The 16879-nt window shown below is 45.4% G+C and overlaps 1 protein-coding gene across 4 annotated transcripts in view; it reads left to right on the plus strand.

Moving 5' to 3' along the window:
• LOC142498675 (cytochrome P450 2G1-like) overlaps positions 1–16879 on the plus strand; it is a 127379-nt gene that overhangs the window by 67085 nt on the left and 43415 nt on the right. For 2 of the 4 annotated variants that reach the window (XM_075606937.1, XM_075606935.1), the window contains exon 9: positions 7862–7925. The exons of the other annotated variants lie outside the window; for them this stretch is intronic. In XM_075606937.1, the coding sequence (XP_075463052.1) occupies positions 7862–7925 (64 nt within the window). The remainder of the gene's footprint in view (positions 1–7861; positions 7926–16879) is intronic. 4 annotated transcript variants of the gene reach the window in all.

Here is a 16879-nt window from a genome sequence, read left to right on the forward strand (position 1 = left end):
CCCCTCCCGATACCCACGATGGAGGCCTATCCACCCTCTCTAGGGCAACTACCCACACTCCCTCAACATCCATCACAACACATACAAATGGGCAAACACACTAGTAGCCAAAAATTGTTAATAGCACGTTTGCCCATTTGTTTGCAAAACAAAAGAAATACACAATAAAATAACATTGACCTAATAGTACAATACATTACACTTGCAAATAAACCCATTGACATGCACACAATCTGAATAACCTAAAAAAATAAACATAACAATACAATACATTACAATTAAATAAAAACAAGCATTTGCAAAAAAATGCATTGCTTGTCACTGTGCTTATCTATAAGATGAAAGGAAAGGATCATAAATAAACACATTGCCAGTCAATGGGCATCCCAGAAAACAGTAGGCAATTAAATAAAGTACAATCAATGTGTTTCTGTAACGGACGTGCTCGCCACAAACCAGGACCGGACCGCGGGGCTGAGGTGGGGATGTGAATACACTGATCTTAGACCACAAAGCCGGTTCTGGATTGTGCAGTCTGTAGTCAATCGTAGCCGGTTCAGGGTTGGAGAAGGCAGGGTAATCCATTGACAAGCTGGGGTCAGAGTTGGAGACGTCAGAGTAATCGATATCCAGGTTGGGGTTTGGCAACAGGTAGGCTGGTGCGAAGCGCCTCAGCGTAGCAGCTGAAGCGTGGGAATGGCCTCTGCGTGAAGAGCAGGAGTGGCCCATGATGAAGGTCTCTGCACAGGGAGAATGCAGGCTGTTCTAGGAATACCACAGGGTAGCACTGGAGACCAGCGCTTCAGCACAGAACCAGAAAGCAGACCTCTGCCAGGAGGAAATGCAGCAGGTCTCAGAAACCAGGAAGCAGGCCTCTGCAAGGAGAGGGTGCAGCAGGTCACAGGAACCAGGAAGCAGACTTCTGCAAGGAGGGAATGCAGCAGGTCTCAGGAACAAGGCAAGGCTAGGCAGGAGTGTTTGTGGCAAACACAGTTACATCCAAGTGAATCTTGGTTTATGCTCAGCAATGATGGAAAGGGAGAGCCCAGTATAAGAAGGGCAGGTAGCCAATGAAAGGACAGGGGTGTGAGGGCATTCCTCCAATGACAGAGCACAGAGACAGAGCTGCAGAGATTGCAAGCACATGTGATACTGATTGCAGATACAAGGGGGAGTTGTCTAGGAACTGCAAGTTCTGTAAGGAATGGGTTTCAGACAAACCCAGGAGCAGATTCCTTACTGTACACTCCCCCCCCCCCCCCTTCAGACGAGAACTCCGGGCGAGCAGGTTCACTCAAGGATCTAGGTGACATACAATTGTTGTCTTAGTCGGGAAGTAGGCCCGTAATCAAGTAGTTCATTGGCGAGTACCATCTTAGGCATGAGAACGGTGGTAATGCAATTCTTGGCACGCAGAAAGCATCACAGAACCATTTGGAAATCCAGATCTGTGGAAAAACAGATGATTCCAGAACAGGGATGTCAGAAGGGCACAAGCCAGGTGCAAGACTTCCAGCAATAGTCCCAGAGTACAAGACAAGACACACCGATTGTTGGTCAGATGTAGCAGAGAGACATTCTGGAAGAGCAATAGTTTTGCTCAAATAAGCGGGTAGGTGTTTATAAGAATCCTTTACTCCAAAAGAAATCAGATCACTGGGTAGCGAGGGTAGAGGGTGGGAGGGCTCACTGAAAGATACTGATACAGTTCTCTTGTTAAAGTCCAGGCCCGTTATCCCTAGCAAGTTGAGTGTGACGGTTGGAGTGTTTACGTAGTTTTCTGCCATGTACTGGCAAACAATATGAGGCCAGCATCCCTGGGCATATGGGGTTTAGGGAGCATCAGGTCCTAAGTCTGGGCGTCTGCAGAGGATGCAGTAGACACCAAAGAACAAGCAGAAAGAAGCATGCCTGTGCCCATAGTGGGAGCAGCAGAAGCAGGGACATGCACCTCAGGCAAGACAAGGAAGTTCAATGGGGGTATTTCAGTCTTTGACGATGACAACAAAGAGTCCAGAGGGAACACATCAGGCACCACACAGGAACCCGCGGGTATTGAAGCTGCTTGTAAAGTGAGAGAGCTTGGATCAATACAGATCTTATCCAGTACCGCCGGAGGCTGGGTGAGCAGAAAAACTGACTTAGAAACAAAAGTCTTGGAGTTAGAACTTGATACTTCAAACACTGAAGGAGAATCAGGAAAACACGAACTTGACTTAGGAGTTGAAGTCCCAGATTCAATTTTTTCACGCAATACTATAGAGCAATTAGTGCAGAAAAAAATCCGTTTTAGACACATGGGGGGTCATGCACTAAGCTCCGTTAAGTCATTTTTAGAGCGCAAAGTGCTGTTAGAACATGATGTTGCGCTGAACACGATGCACTAAGCCACGCAAACAGGCACTTTGCGCTTTAAAACTGACTTTTTTCTGGAAATTTTTCTAAGTCCAACTTTGCTTGTTCGTTACCCTGTTTGCGTTAAATTCTGCCCCTAAGCGGGATGCACTAAGCTACGTAACCTTAGCGTACGCAAAAGTTGCGTTCAACAGAAGATGTCAACTCAAGGTAGACGCAAAAAAAGCTGGACTTGTTCCCCAACACCTACAGGGTGTCCCCGGCTCACCAAGCTGGGGTCCCCGTGGGAGTGCGGGGTCCCCGTGGGAGTCCGGGGGTACCCGCGGCCATCCCGGGATCCCCGCAGGAGTCCCGGGGAACCCGCGGGCCTGCGGTACCAATGTTGCGCCTCCAAAAATAATAAACAATATTTATAACTAAATACACACCCCTAACACATACAATACAGTAATGGGCAAAATTACTATTATCCACATATGGATAATAATGCATTAGCCCATATTAAATACATATAACTTTCAATTAATACAGTAAATACATATTACACTTACCTTTTCCAGGCACCCACGATGAAGGCCGTCTTCATCCTCATCTTCATCCTGCCCATGTCCCTCCGGTGCTGCAAAACATACTGTACACAAGAATAAAAATAGCCCCTAACCCCTTAATCACCTTAGCGGTCATTAACCGCTGCAGTCATTAAGGGGTTAACCCACCCTCACCCACTAACCCAGGCGGGAGGCCTAAATACCCTCCCCCACTACCCATCCCGTGAGGCCTAACCACCCTCACTCACTAACCCACTAACCCAGGCGGGAGGCCTACCCACATACCCTTGGGGCCAATACCCCCTTACCCCACCCCCAGTACCCACAAGAAAAACAATACACAGCCCCACAATAAACATCATTATATTTATTCTATACATAACCCACCCCCTGTGCCCCCCCCATAAATACATGATTTATTATTTTACATACAGGGTTAATACCCCAGGCCCACGGGAGTCCCCGGTGGGCCTGACGGGTCACCTCACAGACCTACAGTAGCCCAGGACCATGTTTCAAACAGGGTCTGGAGGCCTGCGGGTGGTCCCCGCAAGGCGCCATGGTCCACCAGGTGGTCTCCGTGGGTCACCGTGGGCCACAATGGGGTCCCCACGGGCAGGCCCACTGCTTTCTGGGGTGCCCCGGGTCAGACCCACAGGTGTTTGAGGGGCCTCGGGTGGTTCCCATGGGGGTCTGTGGGCCCACGGTTGTCCCTATGGGTCCACAGTTCTTCCCCGCAGGTATCCCCCGTGGACACCTCCAGCCTGCTACCTGTGGAAAGCCAGAGGAGACCTCAGGTGGTCTCCAGAGGTCTCCCGCAGACCAAAAGGAACCAACCCTGTATGTAAAAAAAATAAACCTGACCTCTACATTAAATACATCAATCCCCCCCAACACAAACAATACAATAATGTGCAAAATAACTATTATCCAGATATGGATAATAGATTATGTGGCCATTATGAAACACATAAAGCCTCTGCCACATGGTCTAATTGAGCCAATCATAGTTGGGATGGAGTTCCCACGCTCTGATTGGCTACCGTACCATGTGTCGCCAGCCATCTTTGTTTTGATGACTGTAGACGGACGTTCACAGAGGTACACACTTGGAGTCGTTTATAATGTGAAATTATAATAAGGCTTTATTGTGCCTTTTCCTTTTCATCAGGAAATTCATCCAAACACAGGGGGGGGGACAAAGCTTCTATTCACTTGGGAGTATTTCTAGTGAAACACTATGCAATAATTCACATCTCCCTTAGTCAAGCAGTTCTCGCAGCCCCAAAACATATAACATGAAATAAGCAGATATAAGCAGTCTCTTAAGATTAAAAGTCTTGTCTGTTTCTTGGAGGGAAAATCTCACTTCCTGGTTCAGCTTCAGGTGCAGTAGTTTTCCCTGTGTCTTGAAATCAGGTCTGCTGTGCAGAGCTCAAGACTGGTCAGCTCCAAGGGTCAGCTCTCAGTCAGAGCTAAAGAGTTCTCACTTCCTGTTTCAAAAGACAGGCTTTCTAAGTCATCTAATCAGGCAGGTGGTGTTTAGTAATTAACTACCACAATGCTGGATTAAAGGCACATTACTGAACAGGGATAAGTCCCCTGTTACAATGACATAATCTTAAAGGCAATTGAAACTCAGCCATTCTGATTGGCTGGCGTCATTGCCTTTAAATGACGTCATCATTTAAAAAAAATAATTCCAAATCACATGTTTTTCACGGCCCAATCAGGGCCGTGGGAAACATTTGACCAAAATGTGATGTCATAGACCTATATAAGCCTATGTCGCCTCATTTTGAAGCCAGACGCCGAGGAGGGAACACCTCCCCTCCTAAGAAGAAAAGAAGGGCGTGGCAGAAGAAGATGGAAGAAGACGGAGAAGACCGCAAAGAAGAAAAGAAGACCCCAAGACTGATATAAAGGATTACAAATAGAAGAAAGAAGACACCGTTGTGGATTGTAAGGGTTTATTATTTTATATTTACCTGTGGATTGGTTCCAGTGCTTCCCGGGTTGCCTGGATTTCGGTGAGTGGGCATCTAATGATAAGTAAACAAAAGAAAAGTTTATTATTTTTACTTTTACAGGTTTTTGTGATTTTTTATTCATGTCTTTTATTTTTTCATTCCCATTTAATGCCCCTGAATGTATCTATGTACCTATAGATATAATACATTCACGGACACTGAATTTTTGGATGTAAATGCATTGTTTTTTATGCTCTATTATTGCCCCTGTATGTTATGTATACCTATCTATATGGAAAGACATACAGGGATAATAATTGATTGTTTTGCTAATGTTTATGTTCTTTTCATGTATATCTAATGTATTTAGAGGCTTTATTTATACATTGGTCTCCTCAGGCTTTCCACGGGTAGCATATAGATTAGTGGAGGAGTGGTGCTCTAAAATACTTGGATTTGTACTTATTATTGAAAGGAAAGAGCAAAATACTGGGTAATGATTACTAAAATAATCAAGCACTAAACCTATCAAAGGGCCATAAATACCCTGAAGGTAGGGGTAGGTGCACGGAGACACTTCTCCTGCCTCATTGGGTAAGCCCCAGATAAACGTACTCACAGACTCCCAGTTGCTCTATCCAAAGCGTGCAGCTGTATCCAGGTAAGTAGAATCCAATGCAGTGTGTGTGCAGTGCACAGCAAGGAGTAGAGAGAGAGCAGGTCTGGCAAAAAACTTTTTAATGACAAGCCATAAAATAGAGGGTTGTGAGCCTTCTACGCATTTCGTGCTGGTTATGCACTTTATCAAGAAGTGCCATACACAATATACCAAACATTTAAATACAGCTGACTGCCGTTTTGGCGCCAAAAACGAATGACGTCATCCGTCGAATAATAACGAATGAAAAGCGCTCAAATCGTGCATGCGCCGTACCGACAGACATAGAAGAAACCCTCACTCCATGGCAACACCAATCAGGGCTCCCAGAGGGCATACACCTCTGCGAACTATGACGAGACGACCACAATAGAGCAAGGCAACTCCACGCCCCGTCGGCCCGCGCACGCACACATGCGTGCGCTATACCGCCAGGCATAGGAGAAACCTCACTCCACGGCAACACCAATCAGAGCTCCCAGAGGGCAGACACCTCCGTGAACTATGACGAGCCAAACCATAGCAGCGCAAGGCAACTCCCCGCCCCATTGGCCCGCGCATGCGCGAATGAACGAGGTTAGAACTGAAACTCAGTTCCCCTCCGTCCCCATAATATTAGGATATGTAATACCACGAGCTCATGCGCGCGCATCCAAATAGTGCATAAAGCAGTAGCTGAAACCACGCACGAAATGCCAAGCATGTGTAGCCGAATAAAGGGATATGTATATAAAGAGACCGAGAAAGAACTGATGTGGGCAGTCAGTAACATTACAAAAACATATATGTGACAATAAAAAACAAAGAAAGTTACCCAATAATTAAAAATATGATTAAAAGGTATGTTCATATACCAATGTAAAAACAAATGTACAACCCTCTGGAGGATATAGAGGTCATAATCCTAGCTACTAAATAATCTTTGACAGATGTGTAGATTATGTCCAGCAAAAATATAATAATTATGATAACTACAAAATATACTATTAAATATTCCATAGATGAATGCAGTATAGCAATAAGAGTCGGAATCCTATAGTCAACCGTTTAACAGAATGAGTCCTATATCCCATCATATCCTAACAGTTTAACTCATATAATCACAGATATTACATCATAATGATTAAATGTATCAGTGAAGATCAATTAATAAATAAGGCCACAGTGTGTCAGATTGAAATACCTGCGGTATAGCGCACGCATGTGTGCGTGCGCGGGCCGACGGGGCGTGGAGTTGCCTTGCTCTATTGTGGTCGTCTCGTCATAGTTCGCGGAGGTGTATGTCCTCTGGGAGCCCTGATTGGTGTTGCCATGGAGTGAGGGTTTCTTCTATGTCTATCGGTACGGCGCATGCGCGATATGAGCGCTTTTCATTCGCTATTATAGACGGATGACGTCATTCGTTTTTGGCGCCAAAACGGCAGTCAGCTGTATTTAAATGTTTGGTATATTGTGTAAGGCACTTCTTGATAAAGGGCATAACCTGCACGAAACGCGTAGAAAGCTCACAACCCTCTATTTTATGGCTTGCCATTAAAAAGTTTTTTGCCAGACCTGCTCTCTCTACTCCTTGCTGTGCGCTGCACACACACTGCATTGGTTTCCACGGGTAGCAGGCTGGAGTTGTCCACAGGTGACACCTGCGGGGAAGAACCGGTGGCCCCACTTGGGGGCACCGCAGACCCATAGGGACCACCGTGGGCCCACAGACCCCTGTGGGAACCACCCGAGGCCCCTCAGAATCCTGTGGGTCTGACCCGGGGCCCCCCATTGTGGCCGTGGGGACCCCATTGTGGCTCACGGTGACCCGCGGAGACCACCTGATGGACCATGGCGCCTGTTGGGGACCACCCGCAGGCCTCCAGACCCTGTTTGAAACATGGTGCTGGGCTACTGTAGGTCTGTGAGGTGACCCGTCAGGCCCACCGGGGACTCCCGTGGGCCTGGAGTATTAACCCTGTATGTAAAAAAATAAATCATGTATTTATGGGGGGGTGGGGCGGGGCACAGGGGGTGGGTTATGTATAGAATAAATATAATGATGTTTATTGTGGGGCTGTGTATTGTTTTTTTTGTGGGTACTGGGGGTGGGGGAAGGGGGTATTGGCCCCAAGGTTATGTGGGTAGGCCTCCCGGCTGGGTATTGCGTGAGTGAGTGTGGTTAGGCCTCACAGGGTGGGGGGGTAGTGGTGGAGGGTATTTAGGCCTCCCGAGTGGTGGGTGAGGGTGGGTTAAGCCCTTAATGACTGTAGCGGTTAATAACCGCTATGGTGATTAAGGGGTTAGGGGGCATTACATTGGCTGTTTTTATTCTTGTTTATGTTTTGCAGCATCGGAAGGGGCATGGACGGTGATGAAGATGAGGATGGCCTTCAATGTTGCAGCCAGACAAGGGTGAGTGCTATATGTATTTCATGTATTTATTGTTCTTTATATATTTTAAATGGGCAAATGCACTATTATCCATTTGTGGATATTAGTAATTGTGCCCTTTACTATACTGTATGTGTTAGGGGGGGGGGGTTATTTCTTTATAAGTATGTATGTGTTTTTATATTAGTTTGGGGGGGGCACAGAATTGGTACTGCAGGCCCACGGGTAACACCCGAGGGGCCCCGCCGGCCTATAGTATCATTGCTGTGCATATATGCACTGTATGTTAGGGGGGTATAGGGGTTGTTGGTGTAATATATATATTTTTTTTTATATATATATATATATATATTTTTTTTATATATATATATATATATATATATATATATATATATATATATATATATAAACCATAATACTGAGTTAAGTTACCATGCAGCAAGCTTAAGCCTAAAGGGAACCATGTTAAAAATGGTTATTGAGGCAAAAAGTGACACTGTGTGCTCATTTGCATGTCATTTCCCAGAATCCCTTGCTGCAGTGGAAGTGCTGTATGCTGGGTGATAATGGGGAAAGGCGGGGTTGCAGACCTGCCTAAGACATGCAGATGAGCATACAGTTATATTTGCATATATATATATATATATATATATATATATATATATATATATATATATATATATATATATATATATTTATTTATATATTTATTTATTCATTTAGTGTGGGCTGTTGTATATGTATTTTTTTTATTGTGGGTAGTGGGGGTGGCCGAAGTGGGTATTAGCCCCAACGGTGGTTTGTTTAGGGCTTGCGGGTGGGTAGTGGGAGGGCTTAACCCCTTCATGACCGTAGCGGTATTAACCGCTAAGGTCATGAAGGGGTTAAGTCCACCCGCAAACCCCCGCAAGCCCTAAACAACCACCAAGGGCCAAATACCCCCTTCACCCACCCCCACTACCCACAATAAACCTGGCACGGCTGGTTAAATCCTTCATTGCCTTAGCGGTTAGCCGCTAAGGTAATGAAGTGGGCTTTAAATGCATTTTTCCTGCCTCGGATGCATGCTGGGGGGCTCCGGTGCTGGCATTAATGGGTATCAGCTCCGAAGACCCCCGGCATCAATCCCAGCCAGGAAAAAGGCCTGATTTTTTCTAAGTGCCGTTCCGCCGCTCATCCGCAGGCTCTCCCCAGCAACTTGCCAACTTTTTGGGGGCGAGATGGATTGCCGTGAAAATCTCAATTCTAGAGTGGCGAGTAGCGGCGCATAGCTACTCACCACTACTAGAATTGAGAAGGTTTCAAAACATGTGGCTAGTTGCGGCGCTAAGTGCCTTTTCGCCGCGCCGATGGCGGGAAAAAAACCGCCAACAAACTTGGCGTTTTTTTTGCTTTTCACCACGTTTTCGGCCCTTACTGAATCGGGGTTTGCATTTTTGGCGCAAAACAGGCGAAAAGTGACTTTGCGCTGCTTACTGCATGAGGCCCTTAGAGTCAAACCAGGAATTTCAAATGTCTGAGACACAGGAGGAATAGCATTGGGTGTAGCAAGTGTGTTAGAGACAGGGGAATCTGTGTGCTGGCACTTGGCTAAAGCAGACTCATGAGCTTCACTTTTAACTTGGATCAATATTCCAGAAGAAGTCTCAGGGAACTCAGTAGCAAGAACTTTATCTGGGAGAGCGGGAAGAAAGCAATGACCTCAACAGGCTCAGCAACTTGAACCTCAAGAGAGGCATAATGTGCAAGGTCTGCCTTAAAACCTAGGGGTTGAGAACTAGCCAGGGTTAAAGCAGTCAGTGCATGAGAGTCAGAGAAAAGGGGATTTGATTTGAGACTGGGGGCATTGAAGGTTAATCTTCTGGCTCTAGGAAGGTGACATTGGCTTGGGAATTACAAGAATGCACAAAGGGTTCCTCAAAGGGTTTACAAGCAGGGGTTAAAGCGGGCATAACATCAGAGTCAGAGAAATGAGAGGTTGAATCAAAACCAGGGATCGTAGCAAACTCTTCTTTTGGCTGCAGAAAAACAAAATCACTTTGGTAATTTTCAGGAGAAGGAGGTACTCCCAAGGGTTTAGTAACAGGACTAATAGCGTAGGGGAACTGTCTAACAACAGCATAGCTGTCGAGGAGAGGGTCCTGCTCTTTTATGCACTGGTCCAAATATAGGGACAGTTCATGGAGTGTATCTCGGGTCTGCGCTAGTCTCACAGGATTCAAGTCTTCCCAGGTCACAGGGGAACCAGGAGAAGGAACACGGGAGGCCAGGCTCTGTTTTAACTTTCTAGTGCACTGGGCCTTAGTAAGGAGTTCTTTACGGAGCTGTCTTTCAGACAGAGTTAGGCCTTTAAACAGGGACTGGGTTTAAGCCGGGGGCAATCTTTCAAACAAGAACTGGGTTTCAAACAGGGAGAAGTTCTCAAACCGGGTCTGGGTTTCAGACCGGGACAGGCTTTCAGATAGGAACATGCCTACCCCCACCACAGCGGGGTCCAAGTTTGTGAGGCTGAACATACTGTAACGGACATGCTCGCCACAAACCGGGACCGGACCGCGGGGCTGAGGTGGTGATGTGAATACACCGACCTTAGACCACAAAGCCGGTTCTGGATTGCGCAGTCCGTAGTCAATCTTAGCCGGCTCAGGGTTGGAGAAGGCAGGGTAATCCATGGACAAGCCAGGGTCAGAGTTGGATTCGTCAGAGTAATCGATATCCAGGCTGGGGTTCGGCAACAGGTAGGCTTGTGCGAAGCGCCTCAGCGTAGCAGCTGAAGCGTGGGAATGGCCTCTGCACGAGTAGCGGGATCGGCCCATGGTGAAGGTCTCTGCAAGGGGAGAATGCAGGCTGGCCTAGGAACACCAGAGGGTAGCACTGGAGACCAGCGCTTCAGCACAGGAACCAGGGAAGCAGACCTCTGCCAGGAGGGAATGTAGCAGGTCTCAGAAACAAGGAAGCAGGCCTCTGAAAGGAGAGAGTGCAGCAGGTCACAGGAACCAGGAAGCAGACCTCTGCCAGGAGGGAATGCAGCAGGTCTCAGGAACAAGTGGAAAAAATATTGTGACTATAACGCTAAGGCTTCTATACTTACTTGTGGTTATCAATTAATAGTGATAAAACAAACAAAACCTATTACATATAGGCTAGGCTCCCTGGTAAACTACTGTCTAGTACGGACAGAAATGAAACATAAAACAAATAAATCTGGCGCCAAAAACAAACACAAAAAGACTTTCATACCCTTACCATCAATCAATGTCCAACTATACTAACACAAATGCACATATATCAAAAAAATATACTGAAATTCAAAATAAGTGGCTAAAGGATGCCCAGGATGTTCCACAAGTGGTGATTAAATAACACCCTTGGACACTTAACCAATGCAGGAGTGGCTCAGCCAACTAATGAGAAAATGACCGCACCGCTCCTAGAGCATGGCATTGGAATAAAAGTGCCAGGCGGCACAAACTGGAGAAAACGATAAGGGGAGAACCGGATGACTCTGCATAACCCTATCAGCTCTCCCCACACAGGTGCCACAAACGCACATACTCCAGCCCACCAACACTCAAGAGAGGCCCAAACATAGTTTGCCTTAATTATCCAGGAACGCCCCCAATTCAAAATCAATATTCAGCCCATTTGGAGAAAGACTTTTTAATTCATATATCCAATAGGCCTCCCGTCTATTAATATGTTTAAATTTGTCACCACCTCTCCAATTTGGTACACATAATTCATTGGCCTGACAAATTAAACCCTTAGGGCCTCATGCACTAAAGGTTCATATAAAAAAGGGCCATATAAATCACTGTTTTTATGAGCGTTGGTATCACGGTATTCAGAAATGGGCGATTAGCCGGTGATCTGATGAACGACCCTCTGAAAAGGCCTTACCCGGCGATTTGTATCTGCTTCAGAGAGAGCTGCTCTGAGAGAGCTGTCTCTCCCTGTGCAAATCTTGCCCGAAACGCATGTGTATAAATTTTATTTTGATAATAGTTTAGATGAGCAGGGGGTCTCCTGAGCTGAACCGCATTGGTTTCAGCCTCGGGTACCCCTACTTCCCGAGATACAGGCCCCGTTATGGGGTGTCAGTATCTCCTATGCATTTTATTCCCATGGTCATGTGACATGGAAATTTAAATAAATAGGAGCTACTGGCACCCCATAACGGGGCGTGTATCTCGGGAAGTAGGGTGTCCCTGAGGCTATGGTAATGAAGTTTACTGTAAATGCATTTTTATTGCATAGGGTTCATGCCAGGGGTCTCTGGTGCTAATATTAATGTATATCAGTTCCAGAGATTCCCGGCATCAATCCTATGCAGGAAAAAAAAAAAAATTTCTAAGTCCCATCTCGCCGCTTCTCTGCAGGTTTCCAACACCTTTAAGCCAACTTTTTCTGTCGTGAGGATTTTGTGATAAAATCACCATTCTAGAGCAGTGATAGGTGTTCACAGCCTAATCACTGCTACCAGTATTGTGTGAGTTTATGAACATGCCTCAGTGATTTTTTTTTTTATGACCAATTTTTTTTGAGCTATTCAGTCTTTTGTCACACACTTATCCCCCACTTACAATACCGACACACTTTATTGAAGTGTGGTCGGTACCGCAAGCCGGGAAATCTCCCGGCTTGCTAGTGGCCGCCCCTCGGCGTGCCGTGCGTCATAGACGCGCGGTCACGCGTCATCGGGAGCGTGCGCCCCCTGCACGCGTGTCCAGGGGCTCCCCGAGGGAGCCCTGGTGTCCCGCGATCGCGGGACAGCGGCAGGGGGTTCCGGGGGACCCGGCGGACCCGGCAGCGGTAGGGAGAGCGCCCCGATCGGAGGGCGCTCTTCCGCTGCTTCGGCGTGCGCCCGTCACACTCGGGCGCGCGCCAGGCTACTGCTGCGGCACAGAACGGGCAAATGCTCGAATAAACTGTGCCGCAGCAGTATCACCACTTACTGAATAGCAGAAGGCATTTTGGGCGATAAGTGATAAGTAAGTTAATGCATGGCTATGAAAGTGGTGCAGGAAGGAGGGGTTTGGGTTTTTAGAGCACTGGGACTCCTTTTCTGAGAGGTGCCATCTATATTCTAGGGACGGATTGCATCTCAATGAAGAGGGATCTTCTGTGCTAAGGGGGAGAATGCTAAAAAGGTTGGAGGAGATTTTAAACTAGGATGGAGGGGGGAGGGGAATGAAACAGATAATGAACTAAATGGAATAGAGGAGGATACAAGGTGGTATGGAGGTAGAATGGGGGCAAGTGCGAGTTTGACAAGCAGTGAGACACTCAAAGTAAATACAGATAATACTAGAAAAAATCTAAAGACTAAACCAAGTGGGCGCAGAAAGGAAGGAGCAGATAAGATAATAGTACAGGCTGAAAAAAACCTTAAATGCATGCTAATGCAAGAAACCTGACAGATAAAATGGGGGAGCTTGAATTAATAGCTGCAAGGGAGCATTTTGATATCATAGACATTACTGAAACATGGTGGGATGAAACTCATGACTGGACAGTTAATTTAGAGAGTTATTCCCGTTTTCGGAAGGATCAAACAAATACAAGGGGAGGTGGAGTATGTTTATATGTTAAACCGGATCTAAAACCTATTATAAGGGATGATGTCTATGAAGGGAATTATGAAAATGTAGAGACTTTGTGGATAGAAATTAGCAGTGGAGGTAAAAGTATAAAGAAAATGTTTGTGGGAATATGCTATAAACCACCAAATATCTGTGAGATTGAGGAAACTAAAATACTTTTGCAAATGGAGAAGGCATCAAAACTGGGTCATGTTTGCATAATGGGGGATTTTAATTATCCAGACATAGACTGGGGCAATGAGATTAGCGTTACAACAAAAAGAAACAGGGTTTTGGGGGTGCTTAAAGACAATTATATGACCCAAATTATTGAGGAAGCAACCAGGAGAGGGGCAGTTTTGGATTTGGCAATATCAAACAATGTAGAAGTAATAACAAATACTCAAGTCCTGGAACATTTGGGTAACAGTGATCATAACATGGTCTCATTTGAAATAAATTATCAAAAAACAGATTACTTGGGTTCAACAAAGACCTTAAACTTTAGAAAGGCAGATTTTAATAAACTGAGGTCTAATCTACGATAAATGGGCAGTCTTTAAAACATTGTTAGAAAAGCACACTTATCAGTGTATACCCTTGGGTAATAAGTATGAAAGAAATAAGTCAAAACCAATGAGGCTAAATAAACAGGTGGGGAGGAAATGGACAAGAAGAGGAAGGCGTTTAGATTCTTTAAGTCAGACGGGACGGAGACATCGTATCAGAATTATAAGGAATGTAACAAAAATTGCAAAAGGGCAATCAAATTAGCAAAAATGGATAATGAAAAAAGGATTGCAATAGAAAGTAAGGTCAACCCAAAAAAGTTCTTTAAGTACCTTAATAACAAAAAATGAGAATAGAAAATATAGGACCCTTTCAGTGTGAGATGGGTAGGCAGATTATTGGAGATAAGGAAAAAGCAGAGGTATTAAACAAATTCTTTGCCTCTGTTTTTACCAGGGAAGAATCAAGTTCAATAGAAGTGCAGCAGGAGGAAGCCACAACCTCCATATTAATGAACAATTGGTTAACTGAGGAAGAAGTTCATAAGCGACTTGAAAAAATTAAAGTAAATAAGGCACCTGGCCCCGATGGCATACATCAAAGAGTTCTCAAGGAGTTAAGCTCAGTAATAGCCAAACAATTATATTTAATATTCAAGGACTCCATTTCCACAGGCTCAGTACAACAAGATTGGCGTAAAGCAGAGGTGCTGCCTATATTTAAAAAGGGAGCTAGATCACAACCGGGAAATTACAGACCTGTAAGCCTGACTTCAATAGTGGGGAAACTAGTTTAAAGTTTAATACGGGATAATATTCAGGAATACCTAATGGAAAACAAAATTATGAAGGATAGATCATGCCAAACTAACCTTATTTGATTCTTTGAGGAGGTACAGTGGCGGCCACCTTTATTCTCCTGCGGCCGCCACCGCAATGTGTGGGCAGATGCGGCTGGTTTTTTTTTTTTTCTGACGCATGCCGAGCGTCACTGGTTCGCTGGTCACACGTGCCAGGGTGCGTGCGTGCGTGCATGCCAGGGTTCCACGGCATCACCGAAGGTTGAAGGGGTAGGCGGGGTAAGGGCGGGATGCGTTGTATGCCCCGGGAACCCGGAGAAGCAGAGGCGGAGCAGCCAGGGGGTCGCGAGGGGAGGGGAAGATGCGGGGAAGATGCGGCTGGCGCGCGGCCAAGTTCGGCGCCAGCCGAGAAAAGTCACGGGTAACCACGGGTAAATGTAAGAATAAAGCTGGCCGCAGCAGTAAGTAGGAATTTAGACCAGGGTAATGCAGTTGATGTGGTCTACTTAGATTTTGCAAAGGCTTTTGATACGGTTTCACACAAGAGGTTGATGTACAAAATAAAGAAAAGTGGACTCAGAAATAATATATGCACTTGGATTGAAACCGGGTTAAAGGACAGACAACAGAGGGTTTTCATAAATGGAACTTTTTCAGGTTGGGCTAAAGTCGTGAGTGGAGTACCTCAAGGATCGGTACTGGGACCCCTGCTTTTTAACTTGTTTATTAATGACATTGAGGTTGGCATTGAGAGCAAAGTCTCCATCTTTGCTGATGATACTAAATTGTGTAAGGTAATAGAATCAGAGCAGGATGTAATTTATCTTCAGAAGGACTTGGAGAGACTGGAAACGTGGGCAGGTAAATGGCAGATGAGGTTTAATACAGATAAATGTAAGGTTATGCATTTGGGATGCAAGAATAAAAAGGCGATTTACAAATTAAATGGAGATATATTGGGGGAATCCTTGATGGAGAAGGATTTAGGACTGCTTTTAGACAGGAGGCTTTGCAATAGTGCCCAAAGTCATGCAGTAGCTGCAAAGGCAAACAAGATCTTATCTTGCATCAATCGGGCAATGGATGGAAGGGAAGTAAACATAATTATGCCCCTTTACAAAGCATTAGTAAGACCACACCTTGGATATGGAGTACAATTTTGGGCACCACTCCTTAGAAAAGACATTATGTAACTAGAGAGAGTGCAGAGAAGAGCCACCAAATTAATAAAGGGGATGGACAATCTAATTTATGAGGAGAGGCTAGCTAAATTAGATTTATTTACATATATTCGGGGACAGTACGAGGAGCTTTCAAAAGAACTGTTCATCCCACGGGCAGTACAAAGGACTCGGGCCATCCCTTAAGATTGGAGGAAAGGAGATTTCACCAGCAACAAAGGAAAGGGTTCTTTACAGTAAGGGCAGTTAAAATGTGGAATTCCTTACCCATGGAGATAGTGATGGCAGATACAATAGATTTATTAAAAGAAAGTTTGGACATCTTTTTAGATGGGAAAGGTATACAGGGATATACCAAATAAGTATACATGGGAAGGATGTTGATCCAGGGATTAATCCGATTGCCAATTCTTGGAGTCAGGAAGGAATTAATTTTTCCCCTTAATTGGGTTTTTTGTTTGCCTTCCTCTGGATCAATAAGTAAGTATAGATATAGAATAAAGTATCTGTTGTCTAAATTTAGCATAGGTTGAACTTGATGGACGTACGTCTTTTTTCAACCTCATCTACTATGTAACTATGTAACTATGTAACCTGAATTTGACCGGGCATTGATCAAAGCTCTTTTCAAGATAAAGTTTCCGCTTTTGCGGTCTGCGATTTGGATGGCTGCCAGCCCGTTCCTGGAGGTCTGAGTCGAGGAATCCCCATTGAAATGTATTGCTCCATTGACTTTCAATGGGGAACCGCCGCTCCTCTTCTCGGGCACCACCTGCAGGTCTTCTGCGATATCGGGCCCAAATCGCCAGAATCTCCATAAGGTTACATGGGGCTGTAATGGCGACCTATGGAGAGACTGCAAATGGAGCCTGCAAAGGCGGAAAAGGGACAAAGGGTCATAAA

Source organism: Ascaphus truei, chromosome 7 (genome assembly GCF_040206685.1).
Source record: "Ascaphus truei isolate aAscTru1 chromosome 7, aAscTru1.hap1, whole genome shotgun sequence".
Taxonomy (NCBI): domain Eukaryota; kingdom Metazoa; phylum Chordata; class Amphibia; order Anura; family Ascaphidae; genus Ascaphus; species Ascaphus truei.